Here is a 22,841-nt window from a genome sequence, read left to right on the forward strand (position 1 = left end):
GTTTATCCCTCTGTCCTTTCAATGGCCATCAGCCTCTTCCTTCCTACTCACTGGGCTAACAAAGGAGGGAGAGATCACGCTTGCCACTGATATGTACTGATCATTCATAGAAGGCTTTTGAAATGAGGCCAAGAGCCACATACAGTTCTAGCACCCCAAAAGCCTTAGTGCCAGCTGTCTTATGCCTGGGGTGGGAGAGATCATGTGCTGCTACACCTTCCCACCTCTGCTGCATTGCACTCCCCTTCCTGCCACACTCTTGCGAGAGCCCCACAACCACTTCTTTTGACCATATGACTCTCCATAGATCTAAGGCAGCGGCAGCAAAAGTAAGGGTGGTGCATGGTGAAGGAAACAGAGGGAAGGCAGCTGCACCAGAGAGCCCCGCTGGCCACTGTCCGTGTGGCAAATGCCATGGTGGGAGAATGGCTGTCAGGACTCTCCAGAACGCCCACTGGAGGATGTGAGCCCTCCTGGTGGAGGGAGGGGGGCAATTCATTGCTCTTTGTCGTGTACTGTTGCTGCTCTAGCTTTCTCTGGGAGACGAATGAGGCAAAGTGCTAGGCAATTTACAAAGCTTTATTGCAAGCAATAAACACTTCTGTAACACAAACTAGGCACCTCCTGTGAAACTCCCCCTTAGGCAAAAACTATGCAAACTAAGCAAGACAACTGTCCGTTCAAAGAAAAGAAAAGGGTTTTCAAATGTCCATAACTTCAAGGTGGTTGATGCATGGATGACTTCTCATGCAATCTGTCCGACTGTCGCTTTGCCGCTAACCTCACTGAACATTTTAGTTTCTGGCAATTCCTAGCATCAAGTAAGGTTTCTGAATGCTCACCTCCGGAAGTTGACTCCCTGTCCACTGAAAGCATAAAATTTGGCCTTGAAGAGATAGACTCTGGAGGGGGTATGATTTTCAGCTGAAGCCTCTCCCATATGAACCTCTTCCCCCACTGGCTCTAACTGCCTGGTGTCTGGCTTGGCGTCTTCTGAATCTGAATCTGTTTTTGATTGATTACCTGCATCACCTACTCCCAATACAGGAGCAGTAGGGCTATACATGACACTCTTCACACTCCATTGCCTGGTGCGGGCACTTCACCTGTTACATGATAAGGTTGGCTCTGCTTTAAACTGACCCAACACAAGGAGGTCAGGAACATGGATAGCATGAATACTCCTGCCCATATGTGTGTACTCTCTTTATGCAGTCCTCATAATGTGTGAAAAAAGTCTATAGTGAACTTGAACAGAATACTTCTAATATGAATGCCCAATTGTTACCCATTTCTGTTACTTACATCATTTTGCAAAGATTATTTTATGAAAAGAAATCTCAATCAATTTAACTGCCAATCCAAAGTGTTATTGTATGACCAAAACTCTTGTTTAATCATCATTCTCAACAGTTGCATCTTCAACTTTCCATAAATAGGTTTCAGTATTCTGACCCTTTATAGCACCAATGCAACAGTTCATTCATATTTTTGAAGTTTGATAGTTATAGCTCGCATAAGAATCTAGATGAAATCCTACACCAATGTAGGGAAGAGCAAACTGTCGGTCCAGCAAAAAAGCATATCACATGTATCAATTACTGTCATGCAAACCTGTTTAGAGCTCTTACCAAGTTCTACATCCTGATCATCAGTAAGCACAAGAATGACATTTGGACGGATATTCCTGCGGTCCCTTTGAAATCTTCCCTTCAGACGCTGATTTAATAGGAAAGCTGAACTGTCATCCAGCAAGGATAAGAAAGTTATTATGAATAATCCCACAGCAATGCTATGCTGTGCCATATTGTGCTGATTTTGCATGCTCTTCAAACAAAGGTGAAGGAATCTCTTCTATTTCTTCTTCAAAGGCAGATCTAAGAAGGGGGAAAAGAGAAAGCAGGTAAGTGTGTATATATGCAATAAAAATCCCAATGCATTGTATAAATCATTTTTAATCAAAGAAAGCTCTAAAACTTAAGTCTGAAGATCATCATATTTCTGAAGACCAACCTATAAATACTCCTGCACCACACCATTTGTACGTGCTAGATGCAAACAAGCAATTAACAAGTTACATGTCAAGTGGTAGGAAAGGTGCATGTCCATAAAAATGGAACATACAAACAGCCATTGCCAACTGAAATAAAATCAATGAAATGAAACTGTAATTTCCCACCAGACATGTACTGTATGTCTTCTAGTTTGAAGACATGCATTTCTCCTTTATGCTTCAGCTGGACAGCCATCTGTCAGGGATGCTTTAAGGTAGATTCCCACAATGAGCAGGGGGTTGGACTCGATGGCCTTGTAGGCCCCTTCCAACTCTACTATTCCAACTTTACTATTCTATGATTCTCTATCACAGCAAACATAGAACACATAGGAAACTGCCACAGAGTTCACTAGATACCCTAACAAAACATGTCTTTTCTACTGAAAATTGGCATTAAGATCAAAAGCTCACCAAGAGTGAACATTACGCTGTTGTTGTTTTATAAAATATATAATAAAATTGCAGACTTCTTCATTTCTATCAAACAGAGAAATAATCTGAAGGATTGAATAGGACTGCTAGTCTATGGCAAGCAGTTCATGACAAGAATCAAGACCTTTGTTGTTTTCTTAACAGCCAAGTCTCTTATTTATTATTTACTTAACATATCATAAATTGTCTACAGAAACAATTAAGGCAAGATTGTAAGATACCCAAGTTAATGCCATAATGTTATTGGAAACATCAGCATCATGCCAAACTCTTTCCTGATAGAATGAAATGCATGTCTCCTGGAATTTGAGGAAAAGTGTGCCTATTTATACCATGCCTGAATTTGTTTCCAAGTATCCTGAAATAATACAAGATGAATTTAGGATGGTATTACAAACTTAATTCTGAACTTCCTGGATCCGTGGGTAGATGTTCCATGTTATGTCAATAAGATTTGGGTCATTTCATAGGGCTTTGGGTTTGTTTTGAAAGGATACAGACTCCGAGATCACATTCTTAAAAAAATTCACTAGCTGCCAAACACAGTTTATTGACTACAACTACTCGCATGCACAATGACGTAAACCAAAACCCAACAGCTATTATTACCCCAGAGAGAATAGAGTTGCTATCTTTTAATCTGGCAAACTGTGCACAGACCAGCCATGCCTTGCGTTTGTGTAGTAAAAGAAATACAACTTGTAGTAGTGAACAATTCAAATCATTCATGGGGCCACTTTTGTATTTTACTAATTCAAGAAGGCTGCACAGCTACATTAAGTACATAAAAGCATTTTTGTTACAATTTTATTGTAGCATCTTCATTTTAACCCATCTCTAATGCAATGTGCTCCTTTAGTTCTATCACAACCCATAATGAGATAGAACTAAAAGAGACCCCCCATCTCTTATTTACTAACAGGTATCTCTGTAGCCCCATTTCCCAGTTACCCCCTTTTCTTTATGCACCCTGTAGCACTCTACCCTTTGCAATACTACAGCTCCCTCTGAATCCCCATTTCTATTACCCTAGAGTAGCCTTATTCCCTTAGTTTCTTTCCATGACTCTCTACACCCCTCTTTCCTCTTACTCACTTAGGAAAGCTAAGTGGTAACACATAGGACTTGCATGCAGAAGGTCCCAAGTTCAATCTCCAGGTAGAGCTGGGAAATACCCTGGACAGCCATTGGCAGTCAGTGTAGACCAGCCTTCCAGATGCTTTGGACAACAACTCCCACCACCCCTGGATCCTGATTACTAGCTGGGTGGGGCTGATGGGAGCTGTAATATGAAATATCAGGCACCAGGTTGGTGAAGACAACACTGAACTAGATGATGGACAAATGGTCTGACTCCATCTAAGGAAACTTCACCTCCTCTGAGGTACCCTCTCTTTCCTCATTCCATGTGTTTCTCTGAGGCCCATAGCAAAATCTAAAAACAAATACTCCTTAGTTCTGAGCTGTTTTTATTCATATGCAAATTGATGCAATAAAAATCAGTCAATTGATCTGACAAAAATATATCATACAATTAATCAACTAAGATTTCTTTAATCAGATGAGAGTTCTACAAATTATGGATACAGCCCTTAGGCAGATGCTGGGTGGGAAATCTGACCCACCCCACTCACTTAGGTTTTACATCTCTGCCCTACTGGGTCGGCCAAGGAGAAACGATGGGCTTATTATAGTATGCAAACGGCAAGTCTTTCAGGATGCAGGGGTAAAAAACCGCAGCCGCCTTAATGGAACAGGAAATCATCAATTTTACCACTTTCAAATGCATTACAGCCGAAATTGGAAACTTCTATCTCCTCGGAGCCCCAACACTAATTTTAAACGGGCTGGTGGGCTACAATTAAGAACTCTTACACATATTGTCAAATGCACTGCGGCTGTTTTGCTATTAGCACCAACTTGACTGAGATCTACATACAGCAGAAAACTGCCTTAAAGAACGGGAGGGACAGAGGTTCACTTTCTTGCTGACCAATTCTTTCTCGTTTCCTCTGGCAGCAATATCACACACTTATATCCTACTAGGACAGGCTTAGTCCAAATTAATGCAAGGGAATGCAGAAGAGTTGCACAGATCAAGATGGGAAAAGCTGTTGTTGTTCTGATCCAATTCACGAGTAAACCATTACCCAACCCTGGTTTAAAGAAAGTATGTTGTGTCCTGTTACTGTATTGACTTGCAAAAGGAAAAATGTATAACGTCCTCTTTCAGCTGCAACTGTATTACAAGCTAGGTTTTCATGGCAATGCAGAGCCCACATTAGGTGCATCATACTATGAATAAAATGTGTTTTACTACAAATCTGTTGGCAGCTGAAAAAAACACTGGAGGCTAATTGTCTGTTTCCTTGGGATAGTGGAATGGCTTGCAAAATTGTGAGACAGCAACTATGGATGACATATCAGAAAGAGGACCTGGGTGAACAAAAGCTGGTGACAGACAGCGGTATGGTATAGTGGATGGAGGGTGCTACTTTCGGGCTTCAGCGTCCTTGGACCTAGGTAAGTGGGGAAGGGCCAGGGGGGGTTACTTGGGTCCGCCGGTGGCGGCTTGTGTCCAGTGGTAGCAGTGGAGGATGGAGCTAAGTGGGAAGTGGGGAGGGGGGCTTACCTGCTGCCTCCGTTGCCACCGCCATCTTTCTTCTGGCGGCTTCCAGTGCCACTGCCGGAAATGAAAGGGAGTAGGCCACGCGATAACTTAAAATCGTGCAGCCTACATTTCATTTCCACCGGTGGCACCGGAAGCCACCAGAAGAAAGATGGTGGCAGCGATGGAGGCAGCAGGTAAGGAGACTGGTGGGGGGCTAGGGCAGCTCCGAGGCAGTCCGAAGCTTTGGAGCCAATTGGCTTCAGCTTTGGGCCACCTTGACCTTTGCCCAAACTGCTTCAGATCCGGTTCAGAAGGGTCTGAACCACTGCAATCTGCTTTGGATTTGGGGTTCGGATCCAAGGCGGTGCACATCCCTACTTATAACTGTCTGTCTGGAAGCATCCAGAGTGTCAGACTTGGACAAAATTAAATCTGTCTCATTTTGCAGCAGCATCTGCCAGCCTAAACCGCTTCACATGTGATGGTAAAACGAGGAGAGGAGGACCCACATATGGAACTTTGGAAGCTGCCTTATAGAAGGTCAGAACAGTTGTCTAACCTCCTATAAGCTTAGTATTGGAGCCTCCAACAGGCAGTAACTTTTCATGATCTCAGGCAGACATCTTTCTCATGACTTTCCACCCGACCCTTTCATCTGACGATGCTGAGGACTGAACCTGGGACCTTTTTCATAGAAAGTAGATGTACTACTACTGAGTTATGGTGTTCTAAACACATTGGAGGTAGGGATTACTAATACTAAGAATAATGGCACGATCTGAAGGCAAATGAGGCAGCCACCTTGCTGATGCTAACCAGGTCTGGATCTGGTCAGCACTTAGAAGGGAAACACCCTGGGTACCACATGTACCCAGCTTGAATTCCATAATGGAAGAAGGGTAGGATATGAACGTAATAATAAATACATAAATGATTTTGAGATAGTTTTCACTTTTCATATTAGAATAACTTTTGTGTGGTACAATAAAGGAATCACACTATATTTTCTTAACTTGTAACTTATTCTGCAGTATGTTATAGCAGCAGTTTCTGCAGCTGAAACTCTCACCACGGCCTGAGTTCGATCCCAGCAGAAGCTGGTTTCAGGCAGCCGGCTTGGGTCGACTCAGCCTTCCATCCTTCCGAGGTCGGTAAAATGAGTACCCAGTTAGCTGGGGGAAAGGTAATAATGGCTGGGGAAGGCAACGGCAAACCACCCCACTATATAAGGCCTGCCAAGAAAACATCAGCGAAAGCTGGCGTCCCTCCAAGAGTCAGTAATGACTCAGTGCTTGCACGAGAGGTTCCTTTCCTTTCCAATAGAATATTATCAAAGCTTAATGGATCTCAAATGCGATTTGAAATACTGCAATAGACAGCATATTGCTAAAAGAAAACAAGGAACGATGTGACCCTCCAGTGCGTTCAATGAACCCTGACAACACGTGTGTGTGTGTGTGTGTGTGTGTGTGTGTGTGTGTGTGTGAACCATTGTGTTCCATGTTCCAAGTAGTTATCAACCATGACCAGGCTTGAATAGGGATGTTGAAGAAATCTGTTTGGGGGCAGAGTTTGATGGGCTTTCCTAGGCTTGCCCCCAACCCCAGACTTTGTTTCACTTTCCACTGTGGTGTCTGACTCAATCTGCAGTGAGTCGGGCCAGTTTGTGGATTTTCTTTGAATTTTGCATATTTATTGAGAGGGGGTGCACATTTCTGAGCCCTCTATACAAATTACAGCTGAATTTGCACAAATTATGGCCAAAATTGCATAATTTGGGCAAATTCAGCATAATTTGCACAAATTGGTCAGAAATTTGTGCAAATTGCAGAACCTCCCCCCTCAATGCACAAAAGTGTTCCTAGAGTTTGGGGAAGAGCCCACAGCTTGGCTTTCAGAACTCTGAGTAAAAAAGAATTGTATTTCCTTTTTGTACTGTATTTTGTAATTGTGCTTTTAACCTGTTGGTTGTTTTATTGTGGTTTTAATTTTTGTGAACCGCCCAGAGAGCTTCGGCTATTGGGCGGTATAAAAATGTAATAAATAAATAAAATAAAATAAATTTCCCAGTGACAGATATCCCTAGATGTGAATTGCCATGTGGTATTTCACTACCACTCCTTAATTTGGTGAAAAACAGAATACCCATATTGGAACGATTAGGGCAGCTGTAAAACCATAGGGTCAAAGTGACTCTGCCAAATATTACTGGTCAGGACAACAGGTACCTGCAAATGGTGTGATTCTTAGTAACTTTCACCAGGTATTTTATTTGCATGCCTGGTACACTTGACCCAAATACCAAATTAGTACACTCTACTGTTCAATTGACAGAGGGTTAAATATTGTACATATTTTAAGAAAATAGAAATGTGTTAGAACTGCCACATGGTGTAGTTATTTTTGTTTTTTTAAATAGCTTTGTGTCTTCTTGCATATTCAAGAAATGCAACCATGACTAGGAATGTCACAGGTTATCAAATGGGAGTACTCATAAAAGTGAGCATCCATATTCAATTACTCATAAGTAGGTGTGGACTGAACAGGGCCCAACACCTCAAATGTCTGTGCTGCTTTAGTTGCCTTCTCTGGTCTCAGATACCTCATCCAGCTTCAAGGATCTGCTAAACCTACCTGGGACAAGAGAAGGAGGCAGCAGCAGGGGATGCTTTAATTCCTTGGCAGAGCTTCTTTTGCTGTGGGGAAGACTGGGTCCCGGTGTCCCTGCAGGGATTATGACACTGCTCGTGCCACTTCCTTCTGAGTGCCCTGGAGTGTTTTGCACATGTTTGGAGCAGAGCATGTGTAAAATTATCAATCCTTTTTTGCCAACTTGTTTGGAGTGAAGTAGAAAGGATAGAGCTCCTTTGGGGTGAGCGTGGGAATGGCTCTAGATTCCTAGCTGTGTTGTCAAAAACCAATGGAGTCATCTTGGTGACTTTCTGAACCATTAGCTGAGTTGGCTTTTAAAAATGAATAGTTAAATTAATTGAAGAGAGGCCTACGAACAGCTAAATGGAACCTCTATATTTATATTTAAGAAGTATCCCTCTGATACTAAGAACAAACTAAAGTGGATGGCATCTATCTTCATGCCCTGCTTATAAGCTTTGGGAGGGTAGTTCAGTGGTAGAGCACCTACTTTGCATGCTGAAGGTCCCAGGCTCATTGCTCAGCATCACCAGTTAAAAGGACCAGGCAGTAAGTCAAGTGAAAAACCACTGCCCAAGACCTTGGAGAATTGCTGATAGGCAGAGCAAAGTAGGCAATATTGAGCTAGAAGGCCAGTTAGAGCAGCTTCCTAAGTTTCTAGATGCATCAGGCTGGCTGTGGCTGAAAGCAGAACAGGACGGATCTGAGTCTGATCCAACAAGGCAATTCTTATGCAAGCTGGCTTATCTTGTAGCAATTCTCATGTTTTAAGACTTAGACTGCCGTATGATTTCTACAGTATGATAATTATACTTTCCAGTCTTCTGACCTCAAGGGTTTTTCTTTATTGCAATAGAAGAGAAAGCTTTTTAAAGAAGCTGTATGGGGTATATCAAGTTCCAATTGTTTCATCAGTTCAAGGAATCAATGAGTCAATTTTTGATAAATTCCCAATGTACTGCTTTTGTCTAGGCTGACAAGCTCTGCTAATGTGATGGAAATCAATTAAAAGCGGCACAAGGGGAAATGGCATCTTCTAAAGACCAGAAGTGGCTGTGTAAAAAAAGAAAAAATCCTAGCACAGCAAGCTGTGTAATAAAAGAAAAAACATCCTAGCACAGCAAGTTGGCATTCTGTTCCTAAAGCAACAACAACGTTTTCACCTTTTCCTGGTAGATAAATCAGAGTAAATATATCTGTACATCTCTGCCACAGACTCCTTTTTGCTCAGACAAGTCTTGATTAAAGAAGTTCTCAAGCTGTGACAAAATTATTGGCCTGAGAAATTTTGATCAAGCTTTCATATACCTGCAGAGAGGAAAGCACCACTGAATTGCATGAGTGAACTGGCAGGTACATAGCTGCAGACCGCTACAAGACACAGCCTGCAATTCCAAATATACTTACTCGGGATGAAGCCCCACTGAGAACAGTGGGACTTGCTTCCAAGTGAAGATGCATAGGATTGCAGGTTACCTTTCTGGCATGAGTACTTAGGAAGCACTTGGTGTGTGTGGGTGTAGGTGTAGATGTATAAAATCAGCTTGATCATCTACCTCCAAGCTGGTCCCTTTGCGGGCTTCATAACTCAATGACACCAGTTTGTACACAGACTAAGATTTCATTTACTGAGTGGTGTGCTGGAACCATAGCTCTTGACACTTAGAGAGAGAAAACTTCTAGAACCTGGGTAAATTTGGATGGGGGGTGGGAATACCTGGTTGTGTCATCTGTCTGCATCAGGTGTTTCCCCAAGAACACTATGAGAACAGCTAGTACTATCTGCATCTTGTCCTAGTTCAGCTTCTGGGCTTTCTAAAAATTCAAAAGACATCACAAGAAACATTGCTGCTCTTGAAGCCAAACTACACACTACTTTGCAGTTGTAGCTAGCAGCTACATCTCTCCCCCCTTTTTAAAAAAATCTAAATCAAATGCAGAGGACTCAATTCAGAGTGGGACCCTAGTGGGGTGGGGTGGGGTGGTAGACTTTAAGGACATAAAAAGAGCCGTGCTGGATCAGACCAAGGGTCCATTTAGTCCAGCACTCTGTTCACAGTGCCAACCAGGGAGCTACAACCCAGACACAGTATAACAGCACCCTCCCACCCATGTTCCCCAGCAACTAGTGTATACAGACTTACTGCCTCTGATACTTAGCCATCAGGACTAGGTGCCACTGATAGCTAGGAATTTATCCAACCCCCCTTTAAAGCCATCCAAATTGGTGGCCATCACCACATCTTGTTGTAACACATTCCATAGTTTAACTATGCGATGTCTTACAAAAGTATTTCCTTAAATTTGTCCTGAATCTCCCACCAATCAGCTTCATGGGATTTTTCATAGGGAAAAATGTCTCCCTATCCACATTCTCCACACCATGCAGAATTTTCTACCCTGCTATCATGTCTTCCCTTATCTTCCTTTTTTCCAAGCTGAACAAACCTTTAACAAAACTTTAAACCAGGGGAGGCAACTTTGGCAATCCAGTGGCCACTCTTGCCCCCCTGTCCACCATGGGGTGGACTCCCATAGTGGCTTTGGAAGCAAACCACTACAGAGCAGTGAAAAGGGCAAGATTGCTTCCGCTGAAGCTAAATTTTACCTTTTACCACTTCGTAGTGGTTGCTGCCAAAATTCGATAACAAATGGCTGGTTTTTTTTGTTTTTTTTGCTGCCACAGCAAATGGTGTGCATGTAGCCCACTTGTTGCCTAGTCCTGCTTTAACCCTTTGCCCTCCACTGTGCTCCTAATCCAGATTTGGAGGGTCACACTTACAATTTATATTGCCAAAATGCGATCCATTGAAGCAAACTTCTATGTTATATGGCAAGGTTGACGTAGAAGTCTTCCTTAACAGAAGGCATTTCAGCCTGCTGTTTCAAGCAGAACATCTCTCCTTTGTTGTGTGTTTTTCTTCCTCATTATTTTTGTCAGGATCTCTGGGCATGCACACCGCCGGGAATGCATGCACAGAGTGCAGCAGCAGAATCAAAATGTAAACAGAGACATTAAGTGCAGCACAGGTGCACTGGTGAAGAATACTTTTACAACTTTCATTCATTACTATTGGTGAAGCATTTGCAATGCATTGCAGTGAAGATAGCACAGCAAAGGACAAAACCAGCCCATCAAGGCAAAGCAGTGTACTCCTCAACACACACCCTGGTATGGATAGTTCTCTCTGGCTGCATCCTCAGTCCTCAGGGTAGGGTAGTCTGTAGCCAAGCCCAGCCCGCAAAAGAATCCAGCAGCAGCTAGCACATCCTAAGCTAATATTAAAAACACCTTGGTAAGGACAAGGGTTGAACCAATAACCACAACCCTTCTGAATTGAGCTAGTCCAGAGGAATGGGGTCAACAGCCTGGTAAGTCCAGTTCTCTGCATAGTTCAGGAGAGGGATGACAGCAGAAACAGATGAGGCTTGGCACAAGCTTACTCTCTGTGGCCTTCAGAGTGACATGATGATTAGTTGTCAGCTGATTTGCACTCAAAGACCCACACTGGACTCTGAACCAAAGCTACCAACTCAGCATCCTAGCAGATAAGTACTCTGTGGAAAATGTGTGAGTTGTTTCTCCTTTCCCTCACATTCCTCAAAGGCCAGAAGTGCTGGGTGCACTTTGCTATGTCATACAGGTATGGCCTTTGCGTACATGACGCACACACAGCCTTTGACAAGGCCTTTAAATGCAACTCCAGCTTCCCACTTTCCATTTGGCACTGTAGTACACCATTTGGATGTTGTGCAATGCATTGGCCTCCAAATGTTATACCTGCCTCTTGTCAAGGTAGTGGGATGTGCAGAAGGGTGAGGCCATTTACCACAAAACTTATCAGTACTTTCCTCTTGTTGGTCAAACCAGAGATCAAGACTGGCCTGGAAGTTTATAGAGTTTCTTAACAGCAGTAGGACCAACTCTGTCCTACTGTTAAGAAACTCTTACTGCTCTGCTGGCTCTCCTTGTAGTTCCTACCTAGCCAGAGCCAAGCAGTGGCATCACACCAACTCCTTGTCTTAAATCCCATGTTCAGGACCTGCTTGAGTCTTGGGACATGTGACCCAGTGGGAGATGGAAACTTTCCAAAACGTACAGTGAAGATGGCACTAAAACAGTGCAGAACATTCTTGTTAGACTTTCTTGCGTATATTGCTTCTGTGGAGTTTTGATTCTACACTCTAACATGTGGTCTGATAGACATAGTATGTCAATATGCAGTGGAAGCCAGTGGTTTCTGTATCATGTCCACATAGTATGTGTATTTTCCTTATTTCTCATTCAGAAATGAAATCCAAGTAGAAAATTACCATATTAGTCAGCTCTTTTCTTTACAGTTTTTACACCTGTGTGATTCCACATGATGAATACATCCTTACTGAGTACACAAAAGGATTATTATTTTGCCTTGGTTGACGATCAGCTACCTGTTTTTCTGAATGACATCTCTTACTGGCTACTGAGTTAAGGTTTCAACCTCTTAATCTTTGTTGTTTTGACCACACTTCCTTTTCCCCTTGTAGATTTTATGGGCAGCAGGTTTGTCCTGATTATCATGTTCTTCAAAACAAAAAAATGAGTCCCATTATGTTATGTGACCTCAGTTGCTGGATCATTTTTCTTTCTTTCAACCCATCATCACTATTGTACTTTGCCTTGCATCTCTGTTGCATTTAAAATTAAATTGTAAGCTTGTTCAGACAGATTTCATGTTTTTGATAAAATGCCTGTCTGTGGAATTTCTTGTTTGAGACCCAGAGAAGTAAACACACATATTACTCAAATGGTTTTACTTACAGTTTCTTATGTGTATTTACAGCTGTAAAATTACAGTTATTTGTGAGAACATAAAGCAGCATGTTTGCTTTCAAACATCTTTTACCAAAATAATTACTTTACACTCTACCTTCCCTACACAGATGTTTAAACTATTTTCACACATTACATCTCTGTCATTATCAAAATAAGTACTCTTCATAAGTACTCTTTACAACCAACTGAAAGCCTACAATCAGAATATGCTTTGCTCGTAATAACTAGGTAAGGAAACTTTAAAAGATTTTTTAAAATAATCTATTTGCTCCTGAAATGTGTATTTGAATATTATAGAGACAAGCTTTCAACAGGCCTCCACGTTAGTTGCAAAACCTAATCAACAGCTTTAAACCATTCATAAAAATGCATCAAGGATGACAACCTGACACATTCAAAGTGGTCAAGCTGTCATCCTAGAGCTGACAGTATTCAGAAAGGGATCACAGTCAAATTCTTTCCAATTATTATTGAAGTTGGGAAAAGCAACAGCATGTCAAGTCAGAAGACAAAGGGCTAATTTACACAACTTAATTGACATACTGAGAGCGTGAGTAGAGAAGACCACCAACAAATTTGGCGAGTGGTAATGTGGCTGAACCATTGCTTCATGATGTGTCCAACTTACTGCTCACCTCCACATTTATTGTACAATTCCTCACCTTACTTTTTGCTCACCAATTTTCATGAACACCACTGGCATGGTAGCTATTGCTTGTATTGATGTCAAGCTGGATGTGGTCTGCACAGAGATGGCAGTGTACAAAAACCAACTGCAAAGATGGAGCTTTTAGAACACTGTTAAAGCATGTGAAAGACCTAATTCGGAGTAGCATATGACTAGTATAAGAGCTAGAACCAGTATAAACAGCAGCAGCAGCACTTATGCATGCTAAGTGTCACTTAGGTTGCAGTCTAGACATATTATGAAGCTACCCTGTGAAACCATGCCAAGTTCAGCATTTCCCACTTCAGCCACATTCTCAGTTTGATTGTGTAAACTTTTCCTAAGAAGTTTCATTATGAACTTTTGTTATATTTCTCCACTGGCCATTACCTAGAAAGCTCTGAAGTAAGTACCACAGTGAAATGCATAACAACCTCTCTTTACATTTTAATATGGTGTGATAAATGACCAAGATGTCCTGCATTATGGAGGCCATAGTGTTCCACAGACCACATTTTCTTATATTGGCCAAGGGAAAACAGTAATCTACTCCATTTTATGGGAAAAGAGAAAGACCCAGAGGCTCTTGAAAATTACTGATGCAAACTTGGCAAAGCTTGGTTATCCCTGCTTAATATCCAGGGATTCCCATCAGGATTCTAACAGTTTGCTTTTATAGAAAAACTTCTTTGAACAAAGTTAACTCTTACATGTAGCTCCAACGAAGTGACGATAGGTCTTATGGGAACCTAGCTACTCTAACTAGAGTTTACTGTAGAGCAAAACATTCCTTTAACATCAGAGGGTATTTACTTCTCCAGCTCCAGTAGGAAAATAATAAAGACAGCTACAAGTATAAGTGTCTAGATCAGCCTTAGGTCCCCAGACATTGCTGAACTGTAAAACCCATCATCCCCACCCATCATGGCCAATGGTAAATGGTGATGGGAGCTGTAGTCTAAACATCTGGGGACACAAGTTGGTGAACAATAGCCTAGTTTATAAATCGTACCAGAAAAGACTCAAGAAACTAAGTCGGCTGAGTGGGTATGTATATGGAGACAGGAGTGGGGAAGAGTGGAGAATAAGCAGTTAATGTTCAAGGGAAGGGGGACAGCTCTTCATATTTCACACTGAGGATAGGACACGAAGCAATTGTTTTAAACTTCATGGAGGTAGACTGACCTACAACACCAGGAAGACATTCTTAGTTTCAAAAACTGTTCAGCCTGAACAGTGAGGTGGTGGAAACGTCCTACTATTGAAGAACCGTTTCCACACTGATTTGACGGCTGAAGAACCAGCATGTAATATAGAATGTAGGGTATCAATGTCAGGGTTCCTGGATGCCTTGAACAACTCCTTAAGGATCTCTGCTCCTTAACCTTCATTTGTTTGCCTTCACCTTCCCAGTAACATGGGGTTTAGGCTGTAGATACAGGGTGATTGGCACACCAGACACTTGAGGTTTAACACAACAGTTTACTGGTATAATAAAACAATCAATATACAAATATAGGTATTTAGTCAATAGAGCTGAGTGGTACAAAGGCATTTTAAAAAGTTGCAAAATTAAGTCCTTTACCCTAGCTGCATTTAGGCTTCTCCCAGCTGCTGCTTCCTCATGCTGTTGTCATTTCCTACTCTCACCCCTCTAACCCTCTCACTCTTTTATATCCTCTTCCCCCAAAACAGAAAGTGTTGTTTGAAACTTGAAGAAATGAAACTTAATTGGAGAAATGAAAGTTAACCAAGGAAACGAATCTTAACTAGAGAAATGAAACTACTCCCAACAGAAAAACCCCAGGCCTCTAAATCTGACATTATTACAGTGCCACTGTAGGCCTCAAACCTTCACAATCAGCCAGGACTATTGCCCTGTGCAAATGTCAAGAATGCACCTAGAATATCCCCAACACTCCACTGCTGCTATTACTTTGCAAGGGGAGGCCAGTAATGGTGGAAAATGTTTGTCTTCAGGGAACTTTGCCAGCCATGATTGATCTTCTCATCAAAGAGGCTCTGGTAAGCTTCCAAGAAACCAAACTGTTCCTAGGAGCTTAGTCCATTGAGCTCCTGCCAGTTATATTATCCTATACATTCTTCTTTCTAGAGGTTGCATTGAAATTACTTACTGTTTGGGGTGGGGTGGGGTGGGAGAAACATTTTTTTCCAAGTCAAAGGGCCTTGTCTTTAGGTGATTTTTGGCAATGCCCACAAAACATGTTTGCCTATTTGTGTAGATTCCTTTCATGCACACACACACTTTTTCTCTCTCTCAGAATTGACTTCATGTGCCCACAGTGACATTACCAGATAAGCAAATCTGACTGGTTATCTAATGTTGTCATGTTATCACATTTACTACATAATCCCTAATTGGATGGGCCATCTATGTAACCCCCAAAAAAGCAATGAAGGGGAGGGAGGGAGGCGTTACTGAAGTAGAGGAATGAATGGCTTCAAAAAACATTGAGGAAAATATGAATGGTCTGACAAAATAGTAATATTTGGAATTCTTCCAACTCGAAACCTTCAAACAGCTAATTACGAACTGAAAACAAGATAGGAGAATATTCAGTGCAGCCCTAATCCTGTATTATGCAAACCAATTGAAAATGCAAATAGTTTGCAAACCAAATTGCATTCTCAGAATGTCTCCTTCTCCCTGCCCAAAACAAGTATCACTATCTCCTCCATCAACTTGGCTGTACAACTATTAGCAAATCTTATTCATGTACTAGTGATAGCTCGAAGTGCTCAGGCCTGGGTTCCATGTTGACCAAGGATAATAAACAATTGAGTTCACTGGAGTCTGAAAGATTTGCTATAGGTTTGTGCTGCCTACTGAAAGACTAGAAGAAATACAGTAGACTTGCTATTTACAAAGAGTTACTGGGTGTTCAGGCTTGAGACTGACAGGTAAGCAAACCAAACTAGATAGAAGGATTAAAACCTTGGCAGAAGAGGAAGAAGAGGTGTGTTGGATCGGACCAAAGGCCTATCTAGTCTACTCCCAACAGTAGCCAACTAGATGCCCCAATGGGACATCCACAAGCAGGATATGAATATAACAACATCTTCCTGCTCATGCTACCCAGCAATTGGCATTGGGAAGCATACTGTTCTGATACTGGCAGCAATATACAGCCATGATGCCTAGCCATGATTGATAGCCTTATTCCACATGAATTTATCTAATCATCATTTATTTATTTATTAAGTTATTTGTATCCCACCCTACATCATTGGGATCTCAGGGCAACATACAGATAAAATCAATTAAAACAGCATAAAACAATGAATAACGTACACAGCTAAAAACAAAGTAACTATTAACGAGTTAAAACCAGTAAAAAATTAAAACTATGTGCAACTTTGAAGCAAATTTAGCCCTCAAAGGTTTTAATAAGTAGTGATGTTTTAACTTGGTGCCGAAACAAGGCCGATGTCAGTGCTAGTCAGGCTTCCAAGTGGGGGGCATGCCACAGTTTTTAAAGCTGTCCAAGTTGGTAAAATGTGTGAATGGAAAGAATAGAGATCAGGACAAATGGAAAGTACAGTATCTTGGTGGTATAGTTAACTCCCATACACCCACAACCAGTATGATCAATGGTCAATAATGCTGATAGTTACAGTCCAAACCATCTGGAACGCACAAGGCTAGGGGAAACTGGCTCAGAGCCATGGAGGCATGCCCATCACTGAATCTTACTGACTGTAATGCCCCTGCAACTTCAGACTTTGGAAAGCGTCCATCCTATATACACTCCCTACTGTAAACACTCTTATGGCTAAATTTTGTGATTCTCACTAGTTTCATCATGCACCAAATACCACATACGCAAAGAGTGAGTTCTTTTGACTCATCTGACCTAGAAAGAATATAAAACCATCGTTTAAGATTTGTTTGCCCAAATTAAATTAATACATACGGTTAAAAAAATCTGTGTGTAAACACTGAGGGTTGCAATTCTATGCACTCTTAATTAGAAGCAATTTATATTGTATGGGTCTTACTTCCAAGTAAATGCATGTAGGATTGGGATGCAATGGAAATCTGATTAAGTTAACTAAAATGCTGAAATAAAACATACAAGGATGAAAAGATGGCAGTACATTTGGAAATGCAGGCCAGTAGACAGTAGTTCACCCTTGCCAGGGGATCAGAATAATTTGAAGGTTATGGCAGATGTGCTATTTAAGTGGAAGAAACAACACAATTCACCCTATTGCATGGTCATGAAAAATATTCTGTTCTAACTACATTCCTTAGCAACCTTGCCAATAACACAGACATGTTGACCATTGTAGCACCAGTCTGAGCTTTCTATTTGCTTCCCTCCTTACCCCCTTCACTGAAGTTGCATTGCTCTAACAGATTTTTCTCAGTTTCTTAGTGACATACTATGTATGTTTACTCAGAAGTAAGTACTCAATGGGGCTTACTCCTTTGTAAATGTGTTTGGGGTTGCAGCCTTATGATACACCCAAGATCCCATAAAAAACAAGAGTAGTGAATATTGGATTACCACCTTGGTCAACACCTCCCTCTTGGATTGCATGATATCTCCATCTTTTTAATATAACAGGTTATTTCACTATCTCATATAACTGTTTCTTGTCAACATACAAACATGTATTAAAATATTTTGGAAGTCAGTTAAGCTACAATCCTATGCCTGGTTAGACAGGAAAAGTCCTATAAACTACATGCTGTCTGAGGCATGCTGGGACTGCATCCTTATTTATGTTGTAATCACACTTAATGGTGTCCCCAAACTCAGTTGGCTGTCTAATTCTAAAATATGACAAAATAGATCCAAATCTCAAGCACTACTAAACATGACAGCTGATGGTTACTCCAATAGAACAGATTTACATAGCTGAGCTATTTAGAAAAATTATACCTTCTGTGCAAATGTCTAATTTTTCATCAGAAAAGAAGGAAATGTTCCAGGCCCTTTTTTGAACACTAAATTATACAGCAGGTACTTTTGAATCATTTCTCCCACTGACAACTGCAAGCAATGGCAACTGTAACCAGCCTTCATACTAGTAACCTTTATAGAAAGAAATGTACATCTTATTTCCAAATATTCTCCAAAATATTCTCCCTACAATACATTAATTTTTAAAATATATATTTTAATAATGAATTGGGTAAGGAAAACTGAAATCCTAAGAATCCTTATCTGGAAGGAACATTTTTTTTACTGAAAAATAGGACTTACTTCCATTTAAACACTGAATGGATGACTTTTTGATGTTTCACATCAACCACAAACTATTTCAGCGAAGTGGGAATACACTTTACCACTGTTCTAAGATCTCAGGACAGACACATAAGAACTTCCTCCAACAGAGCCTTGAATTCATTAGTAAGAAAAAAACCCCACAAGACCTAGCTTCGCTGCAAAGAAAAGGGTGTAGAATTGCTGTAGAATTGTGAATGGGCCATATTCCGTATGAAGCTGTAATGTACTGTATCAAGGACAGCTCCTTAGAATAAAGATGGGCCTTATTTTTTAAAAGTGTGTCTGTGTGTGTCTTTAAAAGGGTCTCTGGGTGACCCTCACTACATTTTAAGTGTCTATACATGGCAAAGGTTCTGTTCAATGGCCAAGCTGATACACTGTCATGTGTGCCAGCCAGCCACAACAAAAGGTTATTTTTTCATAGACCTAACTGCTGCCTATTCAGTCTGCTTCAGGCTCCTGATGAAGGCAGGTGTTGCCTTTGAATGCTGAATTTATAGGGTAAGATACCCAAACTAGTTGATTTCTAAGATACCACAGCTGTCGGTGTGCCCTTTCTGCTACAGGGAACATTTAAAATGAATTGGGTACTTTTCTAGGACCCCCACATAAGAATAAAACTGTGTCAGGCAAACGATACATTTGTAAAAACAAAACAAAAACCAATAACTGAACCCATTTGCGTTTGGTGTAGCATCTTTTATATCTCAAGGAATCGGGCTTACTGCCTTTTACAGCAGTGTCTTCCTGTGCAGCTAAGGACATGCTTCCACTTTTTATCACAGCCACTCGCATGTGACTCGCGAGGAAAGAAGAGCACGTGCGAATGAGCCATCCGAACTCTTGGTATCAACCCATGCCAACTCAGGTACATGTGCATTTCCGCGGGGAAAGTTCACACGTTCGGTTAGGTGTCATCACGCGACAAGTCATCAAATGATAAGCATGCACGTGTCAATCAGCAGCAAGGCGCTGCCTTCAGCAGGCAAGCCAGAATGACAAACTAACACCCCTCTACTCAACGCCCCCCCCCAGCAGCAGATTCTGCTCCCCCGCCCGCCGACCCAGCCCTCACACGGCGACTTGCTAACCGCTGAGCGAAGCGCTGAGGCGTCAGTTGCTGCTGTTTTGCAAAGTCGCTCCCCTCGTGTGCATGCAGCCCAGACTCAGCCCCGCAAAGTTGGAGCCCGTCATTCCCTGGTGAGACTCTGAAACAGATGGAAACCCATTCAACCGCCTCGCGGGGTCCGGTCGCCCAGCTCCGCTGTGTCTGGGACACAGGCCCGCAATACCGGGGAGGTGTGTGTGTGTGAGCGAGCGAGCCGGCCGGCGTCCCTTCACTCCCGTGGGTGGGTTGCAACTTGCGCCGCCTCCGAAGGAAAGGAGGCAGCTGCTGCTCAGCCTCCCACGAACGCCTCGCTGGCCGAGGGCTGGGTTACCGGCGCCGCCGCGGGGGGTCTCCGGCTGTCTCCTGGGCGGCGGCGCCCCCGCGGGCTCCCGCCGCCCCTTCTGCACCAGCGCCGGCTCGCGCTCGCCTCTCCCGTTAGGGGGCTCCCTCGGCTCGCCCCCGGCCGGCCGGCCGCCCGCCCCGCTTTCCTCCCCTCGGCCAGCCAAACTCACCTGGCCGTTGCCGAAGGCGTAGTAGCCGCGGGAACATGTCCCTTTGCCCCTCTGCCTCAAGAGCAGCCCGCGTTCCCGGCCGCCGCTGAGCTCCGCCGGGCGCCCCGGCATCGCATCCTCTCCCGCCCAGCCGCAGGCCACCGGTGCGCCGCGTCCCCGCCGGCGGGGAGAGACGACGAGAGTGCGCGAGGGCCGGCTCGTCTCTCTCTTCGCCCTCCTTGCTTGGCTCGTTCGGGTCTTCCGCCCTCCACGCCCCACCGGCAGCCGGCGCGCTCTGCCCTGCTCGGCTGCAGTCGCGAAGGTTTCTTTCCCCTCAACGACTATTCTGCCGGCTGCACCGCGCAGCGGGCTTTAAATATCAGACGCGGAGCGCAGACCATCCCGGCCCCGGCAAGGAGCGCGGCGCTCTGCTTTTTCCAGCGCCTGCTGCCGGTGCGGCTCAGAGCTGGGCAGAAGGCGATTACGCCCCGGCGAAAGGCAGCGGCTGGATCCCATTTCAAAACAGAGCGGGGAGGGAGGAGCGGGGAGGGGAGAGAGAGAGAGAGACGTGTGTGTGGCGCGGCTTGTTTTTTTGTTTTTGTTTTTTTAAATAAGTTAATTTATTTCCAGGAGGATCCTCCTCCCCATCTTTGACGCAATCCCCAAGCGGCTCAGAGGGGGTGGAAACCTGTTCCACCGGCCCCCCCGGCATTTGTTCAAAGTCCAAGTAAAGCAGCCGAAGCAGCGACGGGAAAGACTTTGCTATTCAGCGCTTCACCTTATCCGAAAGCCATGGTGGGTAGTGTAAACCAAACATCGCAAGTCGCTCAGAAACACACCGACATATTGTCCTGTAAACTTATTTCTAAAAAGGAATCTCTCTCCCACGCGCACACACGGATTTCCTCAACTAAAAGCCCCCCCCCCGTGTGGCTAACGGATAAGACAACCCCCCTCCCAACATATCACTATGTGACATGATGGACAAAATGAAGGTTTGCTGTAAGAGAAAATGTCCCGAGCATCATTAAGTCTTTCCTTGAGAATAAACAGAGCACATTCCCTCTTTTTGTTGGAAGGTGATCTCTAATTAAGATATGAAAGGGAAAAAAAATTCATAGGTGTAACTTGGTTCTTACTAGTATTTTAAAGGCACCATATCTATATCTATCTTAACTCAATAGCCAAGCTGCAAATGATTATATTGTTGATCGTCTAGTTTCTCTGTTGTTGGAAGGCTAGATTGGTGATGATGGTTGTTAAGGAAGAAACGCTTTGGGGGGAAATAGGCTTCCTTTATGGTATTGCCAGATGTGGTACCTAATTATAAGGCTTGAGCATAAGCTCCTTCAGTAGAGATGTGCAGAGATACAAGACTGGGCCTGATCCTGAGTGTAGCCTCTGGGCCCTAGCAACATAAATATAGAACAGTAGAGCAGGTTTGGGGCATGGTGCTGCTGTAAGGTGTAAAATAGTGCATGAGAGCATTTCGCAGGTTCCAATCCCTATCAGGAAATACATTTAAATGGGGTTCGATCTAGCCAGAGTTGAGTACATTTCATAGAGTATTGATGATATACTCAAGTATCTCCTACTGCAAACAAATTATAAAAATGGTTACTTTGGGCTGGATTACATCCAAGAAAAAGGATGACCTACGTACTGTGCAAGGGTGTCACAGGATTTTGTTTAAATAGGCAATGAATAGAAAGGGCGGGGTGGTGGTGGTTTAATTTGAATAGGATGTGCATGCTCAGGTGATAGATGGTGTTTCTAAAGGTTAAAATAAACCATATAGGCAATACTAATAAGGATGATATATCTTTTGTTTAAAGTGGGGTTGTTGTTTTTTTGGAAAAACATTAACTTATGTAGACTCTTACTCTGCATAATTTGTGGGTTAGTTCCTCTCAACATCTACTTACCACCTAACTCATAATTTGCTTGATAAAATCTTTGGACTAAAGAAAACTTCTTAATCTTCCTCTCCTTGGGGTTTATTATGGTATTTTACATGCAATAGTTTGCACCCTTCCTCCACCTAGAATGTTGGACTACAGATATGTTAGACTACAACTCCCATCACCCCCAACCAGCATGGCCATTGGTTGGGATGATGGGTGTTGTGGTATGTTCAGATTTGTTGAACCACGTGGGGGAAGACTGGTTTATGGACAAACGGAAAAGTTTATAAAGCTTCATAATACACAAGATTTTCACCTTATGAGTGGTTGCCATAGTGGAAATGCAGAAGAAGGAACTGATGTGTGTGCACAATAACTACGTTATTGAAGTAGGACAAAATGGAAGAGAGCTTTAAAATTGTACATTCTAGTCAATACTGGGTTTTACAACCAAATTACAGACATAAGGTGGGGGTGGAAGGTAAGTGCCATGTGAAAATGGCCCACAAGGGGATAGTGAAATATTATTCTTCAGTTTTAAAAATAAAACACCATTGCTGCAACAAATTTGCCTAAAAACACAGGGAAATGGTAACAGCAGGAAACAGAATCTGTATGCCTTCATAACTATGTTTTATCCACTGCATGTACTTCTCCAAAAATATATTTATTGATATTTGAAAGGGGAAAAGGATAGTGTTGTCAATCAATGGTTCTGCTTTTGGGCAAAGGTTTGTACTACCTGATTATTTGCCTCTTCCAATCATATCATGAACAGTGAGCTCCTCATCATTACATAGGGAAGTGTTTTTAAATGCTGAATTTGTTTAATTAAACAAAACAAAA

General features: G+C 42.7%; 1 protein-coding gene across 1 annotated transcript in view; it reads right to left on the reverse strand.

Annotated features, from left to right (window-relative positions):
• Positions 1–20,210, reverse strand: part of SULF2 (sulfatase 2) — a 127,043-nt gene extending 106,833 nt beyond the window's left edge. Inside the window, exons 1-2 of the mRNA XM_063145779.1 lie at positions 20,113–20,210; positions 1,632–1,877 (exon numbers count right to left, since the gene is read on the reverse strand). Coding sequence (XP_063001849.1) covers positions 1,632–1,824 — 193 coding nt within the window. The 5' untranslated portion in view covers positions 1,825–1,877; positions 20,113–20,210. The remainder of the gene's footprint in view (positions 1–1,631; positions 1,878–20,112) is intronic.
• Between the last annotated feature and the right edge of the window lie 2,631 nt (positions 20,211–22,841).

This window comes from Elgaria multicarinata, chromosome 1 (assembly GCF_023053635.1).
Source record: "Elgaria multicarinata webbii isolate HBS135686 ecotype San Diego chromosome 1, rElgMul1.1.pri, whole genome shotgun sequence".
In the NCBI taxonomy this organism is placed as follows: Eukaryota; Metazoa; Chordata; class Lepidosauria; order Squamata; family Anguidae; genus Elgaria; species Elgaria multicarinata.